The following is a 21,592-nucleotide window of genomic DNA, read 5'->3' as shown; positions in this document are numbered from 1 at the left end:
CAACTGACTTGTGGTTATATATTATTAAATGCATTTAATGATTAAAAAATATTTCTTCATTCACATCCAGGTCCTGAACCTACAACACCAGTAACTCCCCAGCCATCATCATCATCATCAACAAGCAGAAGGGAAAGTGCAAGGGTCTACCATAACTTGGTGAGAATCTCATTTATTTTACCATACTTGTGCTTTTACTCATTATCTGTTTTATTATTTCTTTTTTTCCAAACATAATTCTATTTCTGTGTTCATTTCTCTTATGTCTCACACAGGTTGTTCAAAACATATTGGACACTGAGAGAGCTCATGTTAGTGAACTACAGGTAAGTTTCCATCATCAACTATTTTTTTGTCATCTAGTTTACATTCAAAAATGTACATGGTTAACATTATGAAGATGAAAATTATGAAATTTCTTAAATTTGGATGGTGACTACTATGGGGTTGCAACAAATTAGACATGTTATGCTGTTGGTAATCAGTATTTTTAAAATTAGTTATGTGTAGTTGAAGTGATCCAAGAAAAAGAAGTCACACTGTGATACTGTTTGGTAATTAATTTTTGACAATGTTTTTGAATTCTCCTAAGCTTGGATGATCGCATTTTTGTTTACAGGCTTTATTACAAAATTACTTAAAACCCTTACAGGCTTCAAACACGTAAGTTTGCGTATTGTATCATGTGGTTAATTAAAGTATTTATAATTATAATTATACTATTTATTATAACAGCTCTTGTTAGGCATTACAATGGTAGCTTATTAACAGGAGATAAAACTGTATTTTTACATGAAACCACACATTTACTTAGAGGAGCATTGCTTACATTGTAATTCTCTAACAAGGGTTAAGCACACTTATCAAACAACTTCTCCATAACCACCTCAGCTGTCATGTTGTCCATGAATACATTTCACCAAAACAACAGCAATTCCTTGGTATTAAAGGCGTGAAAAATGGCCCATGATAAAATGATGTAGCTTGTTGAATCCTAAATTGTTGATGTTCATTTTTCTCTTATTTAAACAAAAGATTACCAGCACAAGACATGAAGGTTCTTGCAGGAAACTTTGAGGAGATCGTCCAGTTTCAGCAGATGTTTTTCAATATTATGGATGAATGTGCACAGTAAGAAATTAATTTTGTTTTATATGGGTCATCATACCCTCTATACCCTGGTTAGGAATAAGTTTCTCCCAGTGGTGGGGTTGGCCTCTGGTCAGCTAAACCCTTAAACTCCCAGAACTGATTAAGGTGTAAATTCTCCCTGCAATATCTATAAATTATTCAGCAAACAGGTAATGAGAATACTCAAAGTTGTTGGGTATAAGTTGTCATCTTGATCTAACAATAAATTCTTGTGACTAATTAGCCAGGAAATGTGTAGTAGCTAAAGAGGAGAATTAATGATCCGATGTTGGGAGTCAAGGGGTCAACTCTTGAACTATCAGAAGTTAGTTAAATTCAATCTCTCCTCTCAAAATTAAAACATTATCCTAGGAAAAGTTAGAAAGAATTGGAAGATGTATTAGTCAGAAGTTAGATTTGTAATCTTGGTGTAACATTGAGTTTCCATGGATATTTGCTCAGATAATCACATAATTTCTGGTGCAATTTTGATGGAATAATCAAGGGTAATTTTTTCCAATGACCAACAATATTGCACAAACCCAAAGGGCAAGTTGAATTTTTTAGTCCAAAGAGAAATTTACAAGTGCTTATTTACTCTAATTTTCACAAGAAAAATAGTATGATTACATATTAATAATATCTACTCAATCAGGAATTAATGTTTTACTATCCATTACTATTTATTTTTTTATTTGCTTTGCCTCAGACTTGCCTTACCTCAACAAAGAATGGGGGCTAGCTACTTGCAGATTGCTCCTCAGGTAAGCAGAGTCAACAACAGTTTTTGCTTTTGAACGGTTTTTTTGTGGGATTGCCTGTTTCTGATCTCAGCTCTGGTTTAGGTTCAAAGCAGGATGACACAAGTTCATTCATTTCCTCCTTCCTGCTACTGCATAGACCCACCCAAATATTTTGTGTGAAGTCTGTTTTTTGTCTTGACATACATGATTTTCTACTTCCTTTGTGGATTTTAACCCTTTAACCGCACACATACAAGAATAAAGGAGATGATCACAGACTAAAGAAGCTCTTGGCTGATTAGACAAATTCTCCTTGTCAGCACCTCAGGAAATTTACAGAGAGCAGTATAGAGAGTATGCATACTGATATTAGGGTGTAAAGGGGCTAACCTTAAGCAAGACCCTAGATGGTCCCTGTCTGTTAGCCATAACAATCCTTTTAAAGTGATGTATTTTATTCAGTATTGGGGTACATGCAATTTCAGATAAGGATTGTTAACATTGTTTTTATTCGTTTACTTTCCAAAATAACAGATGAAGGAATTGTATCTGATGTATTGTGCAAACCACCCTAGAGCAGTTGAGGTCTTAACAAAATACAGGTAACTTTAAACAGTTCAGTTAATACTTTTATACATAGGTATTATTGTTCAATCGAACATTAAATGCGTCAAACATTATTCTGGCAAGATGAACTGATAAAGTCATTAAACAGTCCATCTTTGTCTTGGTATTTCCAAGACTGGTCAGGCTGGGACATCATTTGAACTCTAAGGGCAGGTTATGTAAACTAAGTTTTGCCATTGTTTAACAAAACTGTGTTCTAAACCATCTTGAAATTTGGTCCATCTTTCATCTAAACATTTATTTTCTGAACAGTGTCAAGGGGGCCAAAAGTTAGTTGTGGAAGGACATTTATTTAATGAAAACAACCCTTTCATAGAAAATACTCAAGGTTCCCTGCTAGTGTAAAACCATGGCCCTAAAATGTTGGAAGCTTAATAAAGTTTTGACTGTTGTTTACTGCTTTGCAGTGATGAGCTATCAGCCTTTATTGAAAGCAAAGGAGCACCAGCACCTGGAATACTAACTTTGACGACAAGCCTCAGCAATGTGAGTTCAAATTTATGGTGGAACTTCACTTAATAACACTGTCTTGAGGGAAATGAAAAGCAGTTTGAGATGTGTGAGAAATTCATACCTCAAGGAAAATAGCTTTAAGTTTGATTTATTGCAGCTGACTTACACTGTCTTGCTTCAAGTTGGCAAATTGAAAAAATGAATTTTTAAAGAAAATTTTGTATGAATTAATGCTTGATTTGAAAACAGTAGACTGACCACCAGAATTGGAATTTAATTTACAAGTTTCTGTAACTACACAACTTAATTTTTTGACCCACCAGCCCAGGAAAAAAAAATTGTCATTGTTATTATCATTGTTATAATTACTATTATCATTGTTGTTGTTGGTTTTATTATTAACATTTTTATCATTGAGGATTAAGTGGTGTGGCATTAGACAAGAAAGATTATTGTTAGCGTCAACAGTTTCTTGTTTAAAGTATCCAATTTTAATGTTTTTTTTTCTCAGAAAATTCCAGTTTCTCTTTTAAATTAGTTAACTTTCAGTTTTTATGGATCTTAATTATTCACATGGCTGCCTTGTTTTTTTTCATTTTCTCACAGTTATAAAGCTGTTGTTATTTTAACCTAAAAGGTCATTGTTTCGATTCTTATCAGACGATTTAAACCAAAATCCCTCTTTTTTGATTAAAAATTCCAATGCATCACTTGATAAAATTAGTCTTCATTAATTTTGCTTTAAAACTGACTTTCCTTGTGTTCTCCCTGACAAAATAAACCATATTTGAAAATTTGGCTGTGTGTTTTAAAACCAAAAAGACAAATACTGTGAACCAAAGATTATAATATTGAACTTTTATTGTGCTGTGATTTGTTAATTAATATTAATTACAAACAATTTTTTCACCCTCTATGCATCAAAATAAATTGAGGTGATTTATTTATCATCAGCCTTTTAGACATCTTGGCAAGTACCCAAATCATATGAAAGAACTGGAGCGCCATCTTGAGGTAATGGGTTTACAACAAATGCTATTAGTATTAACATTGTCAGGTGAAAGTATTGCTGCAGATCACAGGACAGGGTTTTTGTTCAGTAAGAGATTGCAGAAGAATTTTGTAAAGAAACAGCTCAATAATCCTTATATCTGAAGTGAAACAAAGATTTATTACATCATCAAAATTAGGTAAAAATCTTTTTCACAATAGCACCCTGGCTGTGGAATGGAAGGGTGGAAGGTTCATATTTATTTAATTTTAATTCAAAAAGAATAGTTTTGAAATGCATCTCCAATTTTTTTTCCTTATTTTACCCCTGGAATTATTTTTGTAGGTTTTATGTCATAGGAGACTCTGGTTGACAAAATATAACCAGAATTACCAATGTTATTCTTTTTTAGTTATTTAATTTGGATTATTTATTTTTTTAAGATCAAGCATGTGTTTCTTTCAGAAGGAAATCCTATTGTTTTTTTCCATTGATTGTCAAAGAATTATTATGGCAACCTTTTTTAAATCAATGGAAGATTCTGGACAGTTATTTTTAAGTTCATGATTAATTTTATTTTTGGAAACATGACTAGGAATTTTACTCTGATTGCTTTTCTTTTCAAAGGAGGGACATGTAGATGAACTGGATACTAAAAAGGCCATTGCTGTGTTTCAGAACTTGACTGTGAGTATTAGTAGCACTAGGCCATATAAATTTAGCTGTAAATATATTCACAGCAATAGCCAGCTGGTTTTTGAAATGGGCTACATATGAGATCTTATTATCTGATTTGTAATTCTCTGCTAATTTCTTTGTCATTTAGCTAGAAGAATTAAAATATTTATCATTATGACAAAAAACATATGTGAAAATCTGTCCTTCCTCACCACTTGCATGCTGGATAATGTTTTGAAATTGCAGTTGTGAGGACAGGTTACATGTTAATTATGTTTGGTAGTTTGGAGGGTGAATCTTTGACAAGGAAACAAATTCAGGACACAGAAGCTACAAAATGAGCACAATTAGGCAGAAGTTGACAAGACTAAAAGCAGAGACTATGTTGGGGCAAACTTGAAAAACATTAGCTCAACACATTTCAGTGTTATCTCATTCTTTTACAGATGGAAATTTTTTTTTTGATGCTGAACCCTCATTCATGCTTTTTTGTTTGATTTTGCTAATAAATGACTCTTTCTGTGCTGGCATGAATTCAAGAAATGGCAACTTGTGTGGTAATACTGAAAATGTCTTAATGAAGACCCTAATAAAGCATGTTTTGAGAACATTTGGGTTTGGCTGGTTTGCCATAATTGTAAATAACTGCCATGATTGTTTCTGCATTGGTAATCCGATCTCATGTCACAATGTCACCCTTCCCCTTTGGGAGATTAACCCATAATCACTTAAGTTCTTAATACCATACTTGTCATTGCCCGTATGACTGTCACTATGGTATTGTTTGATATCTTGAAGACTTACAGAATACTTGTGAATTTGCAACACTAAAGTTTGTTTGGGGTTGAAGTGTCTAGTGTCACAAGACACTCCACAGTTGATGATGTTGATAATGCGACTTTTGCCTCGCGGCTGTGCTGTAAATACAGGCAATTTCCTTCCATTTCAGACCAGCTGCCATGAAACTAGAAAACGAAAAGAAACAGAGTTAGAAATGCTTACAGGAACTATAGAGGGATGGGAAGAAGAGGTAAAGTGATATTGAGGAGAAAACACAAGATTTAAACACCCAGAGCGATTCCATTAGGGCCAAACTCTTGTTTAACTTTTAACGCTTTGTAATTTATTCACCGCTTCATTATATATATACTCGATTTTATTATTTTAGTTTACTTGATAATGACATTCTGGAAAAGTCGAAACGTCGTGTCATGCTTTATAATATTTTATCGCAGATTTTTATTGTCAAAAACACAAGATCATGGACTTATTACTTGATAAAATAGAGATATTTTATCTCCCTGTTTGACAAACATTCATTTACATCAATGAGAACATTGCTCTTGTATGTAATGTAATATATCAATTTAACTTAATTTGTGTGAGGTATGGTTTTTCTTGATGTTCATGTTTATACCACCAAACCTTCCATTCTATCTTATTCATGTTCAATACATGTATAAATAAGTTCAAACTCTGTGCATGTGTAAGTGTGTCTTGTGAACCCTTTTGACCAAGATCTGTCATAACTTTTGTTGATTAGGTATAATAACTTTAACTGTAAGGCTTAAATTTTGAGTTTTATTCTGGAGCTCTAGTGAAACTGAAATGTTTAATAACAAGGAACATACATACCATGCATGTCAGAGTTCCTCAGTATTGAAGAGAGGTTAACATTTCTCTTCAAATTTTCTGCAGTTTTATTAGTCTTCTAAGCATAATTACTTTCAGAGTACTTTTTATGATTCCAAAATGCTCAGATTGTAACAAATTCATACTCGTTCCTCACTGCCATACACCTGCTCTGTTACTCAATAAAGAAAATCATTCATTTTCTTATTTCACAAGAGAATTTTATTACCTGATTATTAAAACTGTGCTGTTTGATGGATTTAATACAGCAGTGTTAATTCATTGTCTAAGTTATGTACTTACTTCATGCCTGGTTAAACCAATTGGAACCCACATCAAATCATCTTGATAAAAGTGTGATATTAACTAATTAACATTTTATTAATTAACATAAATGTTTTTCAGGACATAAGCAAACAGGGGGACCTCATTTTGATGTCACAGTTTTTGATACATGGAGAAAATGGGGTAAGGCACAATAAATTAAAGTTTTTGTTATGCTGTAAGTTCATCTGAAAGCCCAAAGGATGATTAATGGAAGTCTATTATTATTTCCTAACCTGGATGACATTTGGATCATATATAACACAATTTATATTATTGTTTTAGTGTTACTGGGCAACAGAATTGTCTGGTTAAGGAATTGCCAGATGATAAGAATTTAGAGGACTGTCATATTAGTGTGTGGTTTGTCTTCACCAAAGAAGTTATACTTTAGCTTCATGCAAATGTATATATTAATTTAACTAATTCCCTCAGTTATAGCACTACTATTTTTAAATGGGCTCTTTCTATTCTTGTTGTCACGTATTTACAAGTCCTTTCAGGTTTTTTCCTTTTTTAAGATGTTATTTTCATTCTGAGTAGCCCATAGGTCACATTTTAGAACGATCTGTTCACTATGAAATTGATAAGAAAATTCAAGCTTAAACAATATTGAAAATTACACTTATTTTGAATTTGAATTTTACATGTTAAAGGTGGCATATATGTAATCTAATGAGGGTTAGTTCACTTGAAAAGACAATCATCCTACAGGATATAAATCCATTTGCCATATGTGCCAGACCTGTCCGCAAGTTACAACAGTAGACTCTATACTTCTAGCCTTTTAACATCTCTTCTGAATGGTGCCTGCATTTGTAGCATTCTTCCATATTGTTTCAAGTACCGGTTGAAGTCAACAGTTTATTTGATTCTTTTGTCACCATTTCCTGTCTATCTCAATAACAGTGGTTTTCAATTTCAAGTATTATTGAATTAAAACTATGTAGCTTACCACTTTTTAATTATGTTTTGGGTCATTTGTTTCTATATTTCATGAAAACTCTTTAGAAAAAAGGTTTATATTACAAATATCAGGCTGAGTAAGTAATTCATTATGTTTTTATTATAATGAGTAAACCTGGGTATCTGCTTGTTGCAAGCATTTAGTGACAGCTGGAGGAAGGCTTGTTATGTTAAAAAGATCAACTTAGGGTACTTGATATGAGATAGCGTGACCACAGTGTTTTCTTTGAGATCTCAACCTTGTCAGCGTGTTGTTTTGTGATGATAATTCCACTTATCAATATTAACCTTGCAATATCAACAACAGGACCTCACATATTTTGCTCATTGATGTGTTACACAGGAGGTCAGAGAGAGATCCTTTCTGCTGTTCCCAAACTGTATGATTATCCTATCAGTAAATGCCAATGCATGTGGCTATAAATTTGAGGTGAGTTTTTTTTTTCTTGTAGTGGGAAAAAGCTAATTTTTATTCACTTGCCTTTGTGCTTGTGTTATTCTCAAGTAGAATAGTGATAGTTCTTGTTACTAATCCCCTTTAATTTCTTTTGATGTCAAATTTTAGCATCACATTTATTTTTAATCATAGCACCTAATCAGTTTGATTGATGAATCGTAATCCCTATCACCTGTTATCTTTTCCTTTATTAACCTTTCACACCCTATCATCAGCATGCATATTCTCTATATGGCTGTCCATACATTTCTTTAGGTGCTGACAACGAGAATTTCTTTAACAACCAGACCTTGTTTAACTGATGATCATTGCTTTTATTCTTGTGACCTTAATGTGGAATTTAGGGGTGATATTGTAAGGAGAAATTAGATGCTTGGTACTCTTAGGGATCAAAAGCTAATATTGCACTTACTAAAAATAATTTTTTTTTTTTTTCAGAAAAAGTATGGCCTATCAGACTTAACCATACGTTCACTAGAAGATTCAGAAGGCATTCTGAATGCTTTTGAGATAAAAGGCAAGTGTAATCTCTGAGGTAGAATTAAACTGAAAAGATTAGTCTCTTACACCAGAATCTTGAAGTTATATTGTTGTAGCCATGGCATCCACCACTGATTTTTGGACACCAGAGTTTGTTTGTTTTGGGTTGTTCTTTGTGATATTAAAGAAGGCATTCTGAATGCTTTTGAGATAAAAGGCAAGTGCTATCTCTGAGGTAGAATTAAACTGAATAGATTAGTCTCTTAGACCAGAATCTTGCAATTATATTGTTGTGGCCGTGGCATCCATTATTGATTTTTGGACACCAGAGTTTGTTTGGTTTGGGTTGTTCTTTGTGACATCAGAGAAGTAAAGCTCTTGGGCTGCTTATTGTAGTCATTGCTGCTACAAATTGAATTTATAGTTCTATTGTTCAACCATTCTTCTGTCAGGATAATGGTGTTGAGACCACAATTAAATTTAGTTTAATCGATGGAAAACACAGATTTAAAGGAAGACTGGATGCTGCCTGTGTGTGTTACATTTTGTATTTAATTGGTGGCAAAATTCTGAAATTATCAGATGAATTTTACAAATGAGTAAGGGAGTAGAGAAAACCCATTGAAGTGGCCTCCATCACAGAGCTAAAAGTTATGAGAGGTAAAATTATTGACACACCTTTGTTGTTGACCTTATAGTCAATGGAGATGTCATGAAGCTTTCTACAAACCATCCTCATGAGAAGAATGCCTGGCTTGATGCATTTCAGCCGCCAGGGCAAAGTTCAAGGATTCGGCAACACTCAGAGAAAGGCAGTGTGACTTCACCATCTCCATGGGTGGAGAGAAATCCAGGGTCACTGTCAGAAAGAACTTATTCAAAGTCGAGCCCTCCCCGAAGTGACTCTATTGGATCACCACCAAATTCAGCCACACCCAAGGGTTCTATAAGCACCTCTGGTGTACACTCACAGGTAACAATTAATGACACCCTCAGTAGTTTCAAGAATATTTGGTCCAAATGGGTATTGAAGAATAGCTCGTAGGTAGCTTTGAAGGTGGGAGGGCCTCCTTCTCCAATGGAGGTGTAGGTCTTCCAGAGAGATTTTGAAGGTCGAGACTCTGAATTTCCTTTTCCTGCATTTTTCAGTCTATTACAATTTATGTTGCTTTTTTTTAAGTGTTCTACCTTATTTTAAGCACAATATGTAAAGGAAATGTGCAAACCTGTAGAGCAATCCTTTTACCTTTTGAATTTTCAGGAATTCCAAGCAATTTTAGATGGTACCAAGTGGTACTACAGAGAGTGAATTTTACCAGTTACTGTCTGCAAAGGAGAATGCTTAATGCTGAACAGTAGACTTGGTGTTCAGCTTCAGTATCTACAGACTTAGCATAATTCCAATTTTTTTAAATATACCAAATTAAACCCTGTTCAGTTGATTAAGAAACAGATCTGTTTTCCAAATGGGAGTTAACATTGTTTTGATTCAAGCTCAGTTTATAATATGCAAGTGTTTAAAAGATAAAGTAAATCATGTGTTCTGTTTGGCCACTGAAAAAGAAGGAAAAATTGCCTTTAAATAGCTCTCTGACCTCTGAGAAACCTTTTTTCAACTCTATGAATGATATTACAGCAATCCTGTAGTTCCTTAAAGTGAAATCTTTAGGTAATCTTCAGCTTTCTTCATCTCAACACTTTGTCTATAATGCTAATTTATTGTGCTTATTTATATGAAGTCTTCTAGTGATGGTTCCAAGTTCCGTTCTGTATCGACGTCACATTCGGTAGCTACTGACTTGACTGCATTCAGCTCAGCCCCTCACAGTCCAAACAGAAAAGGACGCTGGGATTTCACCAGGCTTAGACCCACTCCACCCCTGAGACCAGCATATGCACTGATCGCTAAGGAGGTAATATACTGAAACAAAAAATTTTATAACTTAGTAAGAAGTCAGTAATTGTTACATCAACCTTTTCAGGAAGAGAAGCCTGAAACTTTTTCAGGCTTCACCATTATTTTAACTTGTGCCTTGCAGATACCAGTTGGGGGCCATTACCAATTGAGCCTAAAAGGCAAATTTCTTTCTTTCCTGTACAGGAATTTGTGAACAACTTGTTAGGAAGTAAATTCTAATTTTTTTTTTTTAGGATACATCTACAGCACATCGATCTATGAGGGGCCTGCTTTATTCATCAAGAAAGAAACAGGGTAAGTCAGAGAATTGGATAGAATGTTCAGCTCACCTCAGACACTTGCATCATGACTGGTTATCTACTTTCAACTTCACTGCCCAGTTGTTCAAATGCGGATGTGTGCCAATCTAGGGTTAAATTTTTATCCCGGTTTCTCTACTCCTTTGTTCAAAAGCCTTTTACAGATAATTTTCTCTTTTACTTTTAGAGCTTCCAATTATCAAATTGTAGACAAAGAGAATAATTCTATTTACAATTATTGTACTCAATTTTCTTCTAAAGCCATCCCATTGGAAATCAGATTTCACATTAACCCTGGGCTAAATTAACCCAGCTTTGAACAACCTAGCCCAGAAGTCTTCTACTTATATTTAAACCTTTAACTCCCAGATGAAATTTGTAATTCTCCTCACTGTTAACCATACAATTCTTGTAATATTAGTTCAGAGAATTTAGTATTGGATCAACTAATTATCCCCAAAATTGATATTTTTCTTTATTCTCATCACTTATCTGGTTGATATTTTATTAATATAGTAAGAAGAAATTCTGTCTTGGTCACTTAAGGGAGTTAAAGGGTTAAAATAACATTTATATCCTTTAAATTCCATTTTAAAGAACGGTTTAATTAATCTAAGGCTAAAGATTAACATCTTGTAAACCAAGGCAAACCATATACTTTACCATTTGAATCCATTTGTACCCATAGTAGAAATCGCTCCACCACATCTTTTATGTAGTTGTAGGATTGCCAAATTACTGGAGCTTGAAGGAGTATTATTACTATTTAGTGGGCAGCAATCACTCTATGATAAACGAGCTTGGATTACATTAACAGGAGAAATGTATTTGATTCTCATAATGAATGAAATTGTAGATCAACTGCCACAGTTTATTAATAACGATATTAAAATTTTATGAAAATATTTTTAGGGTTTGAAACATAACTCACACTAACAGTCTCCTTAAAACTCAGTCATAGGGTGTGCTTAACATCCCTGATATAGTTGGTTTTCATCCCTAGAAATGCATGTTTTACAGACAGTGAAGATTTATAATCAAAGTTGATATAGGAGGCTTGTTTTTAATCAGAAAAGAGACACTTACTGTGCAAGTTTCAACCCCATAAATCAAACTGATGTTGATCAAATGAAAACATAACATGTAAAATACTTAAAAGTCAGAAAATTTGAATTTTTTTTTCAATTTGAAAGGTTATGTTATTTTGTGAACAACACAGGCGTACTTGGAGAAAAAGAACTCTTAGTGCTCCCTATGAGAGTCAAACCTACAACCTCTTAGCGTTAGGAGCACTTGCAGCAGTTCTTTTTCTCTGTTGTGAGTATGTCTGTGTCATTTACTGAATAACATCATCTTTCACTAAATAACCACACCTGAAATTAATCATCTTCAACTTTTAAATTTATGGATTTATTTTGTGAAGTATACAAACTTATTAAACTTCTGAACTAACATCAGAAACCTATCTCCTCCCCTTCAACCAGTTTCCATCTCAAGGCCAAGTTTCAAAGGTGATGAATAACTTCTCTTGTAGGTTGTCTTACGCTTAATCCTCTTACATCTTTCAAATCTTGCACTTCAGACTGTAAGTAACTTTTTGCTAAAAATAAATTTCTCAAATTGTCCCTGCTTAATTAAAGTTTTAATGCTTCCAGCCTTTTAATACTATCAGATGCTCTTAACGTGCATGTATCTCAAATTAGTAGCTTCAAAACTTCCTTGCAAAATAAATGAAAATGTGATTAAAAGGGAGCTCACCCTTTTTTTTTTTTTTTGTTCCAGTTGTCAACTACAGTTTTCTATTAACCCTTTTCTCCCAAGTGACAATATTTAATGCAAAGATTTTCAGCATAGCCACCAAAAAATTTCAAATTATTTATTCAGGGTGTCAATGGGTCTTTAAATTAGATTTGAGAGGTGGCTTTTTTGGTAACCCTTTGATGCTAAGAGTGATTAGCATGTAATTTCTCCTCACAATATCACCCCTGAATCACACATTAAGGTTACAGGAGTAAAGAAAATTATCATCAACTCAAAAAGCTCTTGATTGTTAAACAAATTCTCTTTGTTGGGCTGGGAAATGTATAGAGAATAATTTGAAGAATAAATATACTGATGTTATATGGTTGAAGGTCTTTCTGTTTTCACTTACTGCCATCAGTCTGTCTTACAATCATACTGCTCTACCAGTGGTATGGCTTGGGTAGAGATAATTTTGGTACTTGAGAGGCAAAAACTGGTGTGTTTTACTTCAGATAAAAAAGTTACAACAGTTGTTCCTGAGAAAGTGTTTCACCCCCAGGGTTTCTCTGTGTGGGAATATGAACTGAATTAGAAAACTGTTCTAAAATGGATGTTGAAGAGATACCCGATAACCCATGGTTGTTTTCTGGCATCCCACCTGTTTAGTGTCCTTGTAATGCCTTTGTATTTGCTCTTTGAGTAGAGTTCAGGAATCCTCCTCAGTTAACTAATGCAGTTGTGTTATTGGGTCTTTAAAATTTGACTGTGGAAATCCACAGTAGTAGTGATTGTAACTGACAATGAGGCAAACTGATTTTGAAACAATGTAGAATTGAGTTATGGTAGATAATTCCTTGCAATCTGTGTTTAATCTGTTATGTCATGCATATCCAACTGACATAATTAAATTTTATTATACTGCAATTGTGTAGTTACCATTTTTCTTTTACCTTTAAAGGCCGGTCAAAGAGTGAACTTGATGATGAAAGAACCAATAGTACCTCAGGTAAGCCTTAATCTGTTTGAAGTTAGTTACACTGGGCTCATTTATTTGAATTTACATGACTTTCATGTCACCATTATTATAAGGATATTACTGTAATGGTAGGCAGCATAAGAAGATCTTCACAAATAAAATGATCTGAAGTCCGGGGTAATAGTTGATTGTGTAGTCTGATCATGTGGGTGTGAGTAATCCAGAAAATGAGTTGATGTCAGTAGCTGTGAGTGATGTTTTAACGAAATTTAAGGGAAGTGACTCTGATGTAGACTTCAGCTCAGGTTGGCATACAATAGTCAGCTCCTGACAACAGTCCTTTTCAGGGTTCCTCTCAGCAGAAAAATCAGACCACAAGATTAAGCGAAATTTCTAATTTTTTAGACCAATTATTTAAATTAAAACTAAAAATCAAGTTATAAACAAGGGCGAGAAAAATTATTAGAAAAAGATATCAGCTAATTTTGAATGGAATTTTGTATGTGCTTGTAATTTGAACCTCAAGACGTTTCGTGGTTGCTACCTGTATCTAAGGAACAAGGGAGCAAATAAGCTGCTGTCAAACAAAATTTAGGGTTGCATTTTGAATTGGTTTGATAATATTGCTATTGTAAAGAAATATTTTTAATGCTTAGGAAATTATTGGATACTATTTATGCCAACAAGTGATATGGAATTATTGATTTTAAAAAAAACTGAGTTCATCGATCACGTGTTTTCTCCTCAGGAAATAGCCGTGTACTAGAGGAAGACATGCTTATTCTCCGAGTTGTGGAATCTTACTGTACAAGTGCAAGAGCACGGCATACTCTAAACAGTAAGTTTTGCATGTTATCGTCATAACTTGACATTTATCACCTCACAAGTTACATGTCCAGTTTTACATTTTGAGTACACTTTAGTGTTTATCTATATTTGCTCAGTGTTAGGACAAAGCATTTTGAGTTCAGCTATTTTCCAAGGAATCAAACATGAGTGTGGAGTTCTAAGCTTTTCCAGGTTCTTTGACTTTTCAGATAATTCTTTGATCTGTAAGGAAGGACTGTTTTGTATCTTGAAAATCTTTGAAATATATTCCATCGTCTGGCTTTGGCTTCTCTGTCACACATCTATTAAGCAGTTAAAATTACTCATGATTTAACATGAACTCAATTTGTTTTGTTGGAAATTCCTGCATCAATATTTAATTGTAGAAAACTAATATTAGCTTCTGGCAACCTTGTCATTTCACAAGTGTGTACTGTACATCATATTGCACATTTAGATCTTAAGTAGACTCGTTTTCATTGGCTAATTTTCAGTATCAGGATCAAGTTAACAGACAGGTCAAACCTGTTTTTAGTTTTTAAATGCCTTGCCTTCAAAACATTGGCATTGATGTTATACCAAATAATTGAATTACTGCGCGTTGTTTTGGATGGGGGATTGTGATCAATGTTTCGCTTAAAGGTAATGATGGTCTTCGTGCTACCATTATTAAATAGGCAGACATTAGAGAATTACCCGTAAGCATATGAAGGGTATCTGCCAAATCTTCAAACTGAGTGACTTCATTAGGTAAAAAGAGTTTCCTGTCAAGCAAAGAAGAAAGATTCTTTTGCATGTCAGATGCAGCACTAGTCGTTTTGAACCTGTTTGGGGAAAAACTTTACTTTCTAAACCTGTAGCCAAGGAGGGTTTGAAGGGACATTTCAGTGGGAAGAACTGATAGGTCCCATATGTCTTCCTTAGTTGTGAACTGTAATAAATAAGCGAACATTGTCTTCTAAACAAAGCACCACATATTTCTTATTTCATTTGGTAATTTAAGTTTTTTCGGGTGGTTAGTGCAAATGCACTGTCAAGCTTAACCACTGAAATTTGTCTGGAATTGTCTGCCGTAAAAACATGAGAGAGTATAGATGGTTGCTTTTGCTAATGCCTGTTAAAGTTTTAGTTGGATTTGGCTCTCGATTTCGTCAGCATGGATGCATGAATCAAAGAGTATTAAGATTGACCTCATCTAATATTGATTGTGAAGCGACAGCTTCTAAGTGTTCAACGCAAAATGATTCAGTTACATTAGTGTGATTTTGTGTTCTTGTATTGATTTCTGTAGCCTTGCGATTTCTGTTACCCTAACACTTTTCTATGATAGTGTATGGCACGCATTTTCTTCATACTGATTCAGTATAAGAAGCAGATGTATTACGTTTATGCCACAGCTTTAACATTACTTTATTTTTCTCCTGTAATCTAGTGCAGAGTTAATAACATGAAATAATTTTGTGTTGTACCACTCTAGTTTCTCAAACATATACACAAGTGTATTGAAAGTGTGTTGTTTCATTAAAAGACCTTTGCACATCAACTTATGTCCACTGTTGTTGGAATTCACGTTACATCGCGTTTACATATGCACATTCTCTTAATTATATATTACTGCTTGGAATACGGTTCGATCCTTTGTGAAACTTGCCATTGGTTTTTTTCTGGCACAAAGGCAGACTTTACATGACCTGTAACTTCTAGATGCATGGTTAAAACTGTGATTACTTAGATCAATGATTTGACATTTGTCTTAAAAATGAAAGTGAAAGAAACTGAAAATTTTCTCGCGTAAATAATACTTTCAATGTGCTTTTTTTGTGGCTCTTGTGCATCGTAGGGCATGTAATGAAGGTATAACAAATGCCAAATTTTGGAAAGTGATTTAGTACAATTTGAAACGCAGTGCATCTTATTTATTTTCTTGACCACGTAACAGCAATCATTCTAATTGTCATCGCTTAAGATTGCACCTAACAAGATTAAAATATATGCACTAAAGAATAATAATAATAATAATAATAATAATAATAATAATGACAGCTGTTTTATGTGCTTTATTTAATGAAGTTCACTTCATACTAATTATGTAGTCCTCATGTGTACATCTCTTTTCAGAATTCATTGTGTTTGTAATATGTTCGTTTGTGTGATTAAAGACCAGTAATCTGGTTAGTTCCTAAAGCTTTTAACAGTGTGATTCTTTCCGAATGTCAATGTTGTTTATCCTCTAAGAAATCATCGTGCTACTGATATGCAATTACTTGTGTAATGAACAGCCATTAATATGATCAGTTCGTCAGGGTCTTAGTTACATAAGTGTTTGCTAATTTTAACATTCATAATCAAGCACGTGGCCATCAAATGAAAGCTTGAACTAGTATATCCCTTTCATAGCGACTTTGTTGTTGTTGTTGTTTTTTTTGGAATGAACCTGCTGTTTCAGATAGCCAAAGATCCTATGTAGCTTTTAAACAGCTTTTATTTCAACTCAGAAAATTTCACGATCTAAGTCTTGTTATACCTTCATTATGTGTACCTTAGCAGAGGATGCAAATAAGCCCAAACCAAATGAACTTGCTGGAGGCGTTCCTTATGACTCTTCTGAAGAAGATCATGATGAAAATAATGCTTCAAGTCGGCCACGAGGTGCCAAGATCTTGGCCCATGGATGCTGCCCAGGACTTGCAAGCAAGAGTAGACTATATACTTTTTAGTCCAGAGCCCTCTTAAAGGGTGAAAGGCTGAGACACACTAGGCGACAAATCGCTGCAACAGGATATATATGATTTTAAGGAATCTCTTTTTCAAGTTTGTAGTTGTGTGCTAATCAATGTTGGGACCAATTAGACCCAGCCACGCCACTACATCTCCACAGCAAAATGGCTCCACATCAAGTTCTTGCAACATGTCATGGGGACAGATTACATCAACATTGTGTCTCGTATGATGTGGGGAATTTTTGTAAAAGAAACTTCAGGGCTTTGACTGAACTTTTTAATTGTGATCAATTGCATGAATTTAACTTGGTTTGAATTTGTGTAACTGATTTCAGTGACAAAACTTTGATTCAGAGACAGGAATTTTCGTGAAAATCCCCCATTTTACATGAGGCGAACTGTGACTGCAATTTGTTCCCATAGCACGTTACAGCCACTGGTTGTGAAAGCAATACACATAGAGCGGCTTGTTTCAGAGACCTGTTGCTTGTTGCCCAGTATGTCGCTACCTCTATTATCATCACTAAATTATTAATAATTCGCTTAACAGAAAAAGTCCTTGAAATAATTCTTACGTTGTCTAAATAGTTTTTTAGAATATGTATGCGTAACGGAAATCCAACAATATTCTTATAACATTTAGCTTTAGTACCTTAAATGTAGCTTTTTCTAAGCTATATGTTAGTTATATACAAAAATGTGATGTACCTTTGACCAATTTAAAAGTGTATGTTTGAGTTAATGTTATTGTATCACCTTTGAAATCTGTGAAAGTCAATCTATTTTTTTTCTTTATTTAAGCCTTCTGATTTTGTTTCATCATTGGCTTTATTCTCTGGGCTAATTATTCTTACTGAAGCAAATTTTTGCATTGTGGAGTTAAGTAATGTCTCAATTTTGTTCTGGAATAATTTCTTTTTTGTGAACTCAGTTTACGATTGATTTTGCTTTTTACCTTACAAAATGCCGAAACTGCAAAGTTAATTCATGAGGCATAACGAGACTGAGGGTCTTTTCCAATGATGCCTTTTTGGGTATACACTTTATAATAATTGCCAACCAACTATAATTTCTGTGATGACGTAAAAACTACTAATTGAAAGGCAGATCAGCTTGGCAGAACCTTGTAGCGGCTTCATTTGGTAATGGCGGTAGTGAGTCTGTGTGAGTCATAAGAACCTGTGCAAAATTTTCAGCACAGTATTAAGTTGAAGGTTTTCTTATGCAAATGTATCTCAGATTTCAAGCTTTCTAAATTTTACTTCTCAAATTTTTCTTCTGGTTGAATGCTCAATTTGTTTTACAATTCTATCAATTTTAGAAAATTATCTTATTGTTTTGTTTCATCTTGGATACTTGAGAAACAAAATGAGGTTTTGTGAAACAAAGGGCTGAAAAAATGCACAAACGTTTAAGATTGGGACAGGAACAAGATGTAGAAAATTATTGTTTTCAATCTAAAAGAATGTCACATAGATTCAAATTTTCTTCTCATCAATTACAAAAGATGATTGTATAAAATTGCAGTGTTAAATATAGTAATTATTACTATAGGATTGTATCATGATTTTTAGAAACAATTCTTTACTTTTTAATGTGTTCTGAAAGCTGATCTTTGGTATAACGAAACTGAAAGTGTGAGTAGGGAAATACCAAATATGTTTCGTTTTTGTAATTATTATTACGTCATATTTATTACATCCCCTAATGAATATATTTTAAATGAGAATCAAGAGGGAGAAACACAATGGAGGCAAGGAAATTCATACATGTTGAATTAACTGATGTTTGTTCGTTAAAGTTAATTTTTTTAGACCATCAAACTGCTCTCCATACAAGTAGCATACCCTTTCAGGATTGATTTTACTTTCTTGGACGTTTGCTTGATATTCTTATGGTTATTTTCATCTACACATGTCAATGTTTCTTAAACTTGCTATATATATAGATATATCTTGATAGAATAGATTCAACAAGAGGATTACTGTATTACTACTATTACAGTGATACACAAGAAATTTTGTTCTTTCAGTCGGTGAATTTTTGTCTTGAGTATTTGATAGGCAATGGATTTGAAAAACCAAAGTGAATATAGTTAGACACTTATGTTGCTGGTTTAATTTTTTACGATGAAGGTCACCATACCACAGTGGTTATTTTGTGTAACTAACGGTAGAAGGAGGTGCAGGGTGATTGAGTTATATGCGCACATTTAGTTCAAAATGTTGTGCGTGGAGAATGGGCTCCTGCAAAAAAGCGATTCGTTCAGTTTTGATTGATAAGCAAAATATAAATTTAGTGATCAAGATGTTGATATTTGTTAGTTTGTTAAAATAGTTGTCCTTACCGGTCAGTTATTTGATGTGATTTTATTTATTGAACAGTAATTTATTAGACTTGTTATCGGAATATGAAGTGCAATGTTAAAGCTGTTTGTTTAATTTTCAGAAAGACATCCAGAAAAAAAAATTCCAGCACTATGTACTTATAACAAAGAATGAGGCGTGATATAAAAGAAAATAGTATTCTCAGTTACAATAAATTTGCAAACAACTTCAAATGGATATTTTGTTATGTGTTACCAGTGTTACCAGAAAAATTCGCTGGTTGCTGGCTCTTACGTGCAATCGAGATCATTCATGTGATATTTTAGTGAGCTTTGAGTCGGTACTGTTCAGTTAATTTTCTACACCAGGAACTTTTCATATGAATATAGAACAATTTTTTTAATTGAGTGTCGAAGGTAATCTAAGATTGCATTGGGGTTTGCTTTACTTCGATGTGTGATTGGTCGAGAAAACTCGCGCTTCTTTCTCAACCAATCAGATGCGAAACTTAAACCAGTCACGATTTGGTCGCCCGCGTTTTGCCGCGCTTTAGTTGAGTTGTTTCTACTTTGATTTGTCATTGACTCATAAAGGTATTTCCTTGCTTCTGGTTGGCCGATGTGATTGGTTTGGTTTGGGTTATACGACACTCGAAAAGCACTTTATGTACATGTTGTGGAGTTTAGAGTTTGAAGCTTATTTAAAGCCCCTCACAACTTGAAGAGTTATTTTTGTAAGTGCACTCGCATTTGCGATTTTTTTGATTCAGATGAATTCGCAAATTTTTTTTTCAGATTTTTTCTTGCAACTCCTATGTTAGGAAAGATTTTTGGTGTTGTATGAAAAATCATTTACACCTTATTACATCATAACCGTTTAACCCTCAGGAATAATGAACTTGTGTCTTCTCCATTAGCATTTTACATCATCCAGCAAACAGTAGGGGAATAGATTAACTCATCAGTTCGACAGAGTCACAGCTAAATTTACGGAGTTCTGCGCACCCTACACTAAGTTCACAACATTTGTTGTTTGACATGTTTTCTCGGTAAAACCAAGCTTAATCTCTCAGTAGCGTGAATGTGTTAATTTGGTATGCATGATGTGTTTGCAATGAGTGGTAAATTGTAACCGTCAATTGTAAAAGATCATTCCTTTCCTTTAAATGAGCTGGTAACATCAAACGTCTCTGTTGCTTTCATAAAAAATAAGAATTTTTACTAAATTTAAATTTTACGTATTTTGCATCCTAATTACAGACTTCTTGTGTGTCAAGAACTAATACTATTGAATATTCAATTTTAGCATCGGATAAATGAAGCAATAACTACTCCTTAACTCTTCTAATCATTTCTGATTTGAGCTATAGCTATATAAAGCTTTACTACACTCAGTTAAAATATGTATTTGGTTATTTTAATAACTCTGACTTGAGGTTTTGAAAAGGAAATACCAGTGCAATCCTCTAAGTGTGTTAATGTTTGTATAGAGTGTATGTTTGAAACCTTGACCCGACATTAACATCAATAGTTAATGAATAAAAGAAATTCAATTTCAAATCAAAGGAGAAATGGACTGAGAAACATAAAAGAATGACTAGAATATAACCTTTTTTATTGTAAATCAATTGTTGCCCTATTATTATAACGTATAAGTCTAACCTTCAAAATTGCTCGCCGTCAGCATGACCAACAACAATGCATGAGTATAGGTGTTCCACCGTTCATTTCCTAGGTAGTCCAATCCTTCCAGAACTTCCCGCTCATCGACCGCTTTCAACATTCAGTTTAAAAGAAGATGGGCAGAAATCAAGAAAATCAAAGAAAAAGTTTAATAGGTAAGCTTTGTGATTATTTTAAGAAGTAACTTGTAGCCATGTTGAAAGACGTTGTTTACTTGTAACTTCATGGAACGTTCGTGTCTTTTTTCTTCCCAAAAATGTTTTTCCTACTAATTTGCTGTTGAAGACGCTGGTTTCCCGCGTGCCTGTCTCTTACTAGGAGAAGCAACCCTTAAGACTTAAGTTGACCCAACCCCCCCCCCCCCTTAACTTTTATTCATTGCGTTTTGTCGTTTACAGGGATGTCGCTGGTGAATTTAACTGTCTTAGAAGAAGAGTGGAAGAACTTCAGCTCGTAAGTTGATATCACTACATTGATAATCTTTTAATAAATAACCCACTAATTTAGAACCACGTACACAAGAAAACTTCCGTCTTAAAAGAAATGAAAAAACGTAAGTGAACACTGGAAATCAGTGGACAGTTTTTGTCAAATACTATTGCTGGACCATCATCACA

General features: G+C 33.9%; 1 protein-coding gene across 8 annotated transcripts in view; it reads left to right on the top strand.

Moving 5' to 3' along the window:
* Window positions 1-21,592, top strand: part of LOC131793978 (rho guanine nucleotide exchange factor 7) — a 32,539-nt gene that overhangs the window by 6,029 nt on the left and 4,918 nt on the right. For 2 of the 8 annotated variants that reach the window (XM_059111474.2, XM_059111526.2), the window contains 21 exons: window positions 71-159; window positions 276-326; window positions 620-663; window positions 1,036-1,131; window positions 1,841-1,895; window positions 2,409-2,476; window positions 2,909-2,987; window positions 3,909-3,968; window positions 4,573-4,632; window positions 5,573-5,653; window positions 6,661-6,723; window positions 7,889-7,975; window positions 8,441-8,519; window positions 9,181-9,455; window positions 10,222-10,395; window positions 10,634-10,694; window positions 12,234-12,284; window positions 13,401-13,448; window positions 14,167-14,256; window positions 21,028-21,130; window positions 21,374-21,428. In XM_059111474.2, the coding sequence (XP_058967457.2) occupies window positions 71-159; window positions 276-326; window positions 620-663; window positions 1,036-1,131; window positions 1,841-1,895; window positions 2,409-2,476; window positions 2,909-2,987; window positions 3,909-3,968; window positions 4,573-4,632; window positions 5,573-5,653; window positions 6,661-6,723; window positions 7,889-7,975; window positions 8,441-8,519; window positions 9,181-9,455; window positions 10,222-10,395; window positions 10,634-10,694; window positions 12,234-12,284; window positions 13,401-13,448; window positions 14,167-14,256; window positions 21,028-21,130; window positions 21,374-21,428 (1,769 nt within the window). Of the gene's footprint in view, window positions 1-70; window positions 160-275; window positions 327-619; window positions 664-1,035; window positions 1,132-1,840; window positions 1,896-2,408; window positions 2,477-2,908; window positions 2,988-3,908; window positions 3,969-4,572; window positions 4,633-5,572; window positions 5,654-6,660; window positions 6,724-7,888; window positions 7,976-8,440; window positions 8,520-9,180; window positions 9,456-10,221; window positions 10,396-10,633; window positions 10,695-12,183; window positions 12,211-12,233; window positions 12,285-13,400; window positions 13,449-14,166; window positions 14,257-16,790; window positions 20,989-21,027; window positions 21,131-21,373; window positions 21,429-21,592 lie in introns of those variants that run through there. The other 6 variants (XM_059111518.2, XM_059111509.2, XM_059111479.2 and 3 more) reach the window with 5 other exon arrangements.

Source organism: Pocillopora verrucosa, chromosome 6 (genome assembly GCF_036669915.1).
Source record: "Pocillopora verrucosa isolate sample1 chromosome 6, ASM3666991v2, whole genome shotgun sequence".
NCBI classification, from domain to species: Eukaryota; Metazoa; Cnidaria; class Anthozoa; order Scleractinia; family Pocilloporidae; genus Pocillopora; species Pocillopora verrucosa.
This window is presented reverse-complemented; position numbering and strand designations above follow the sequence as displayed.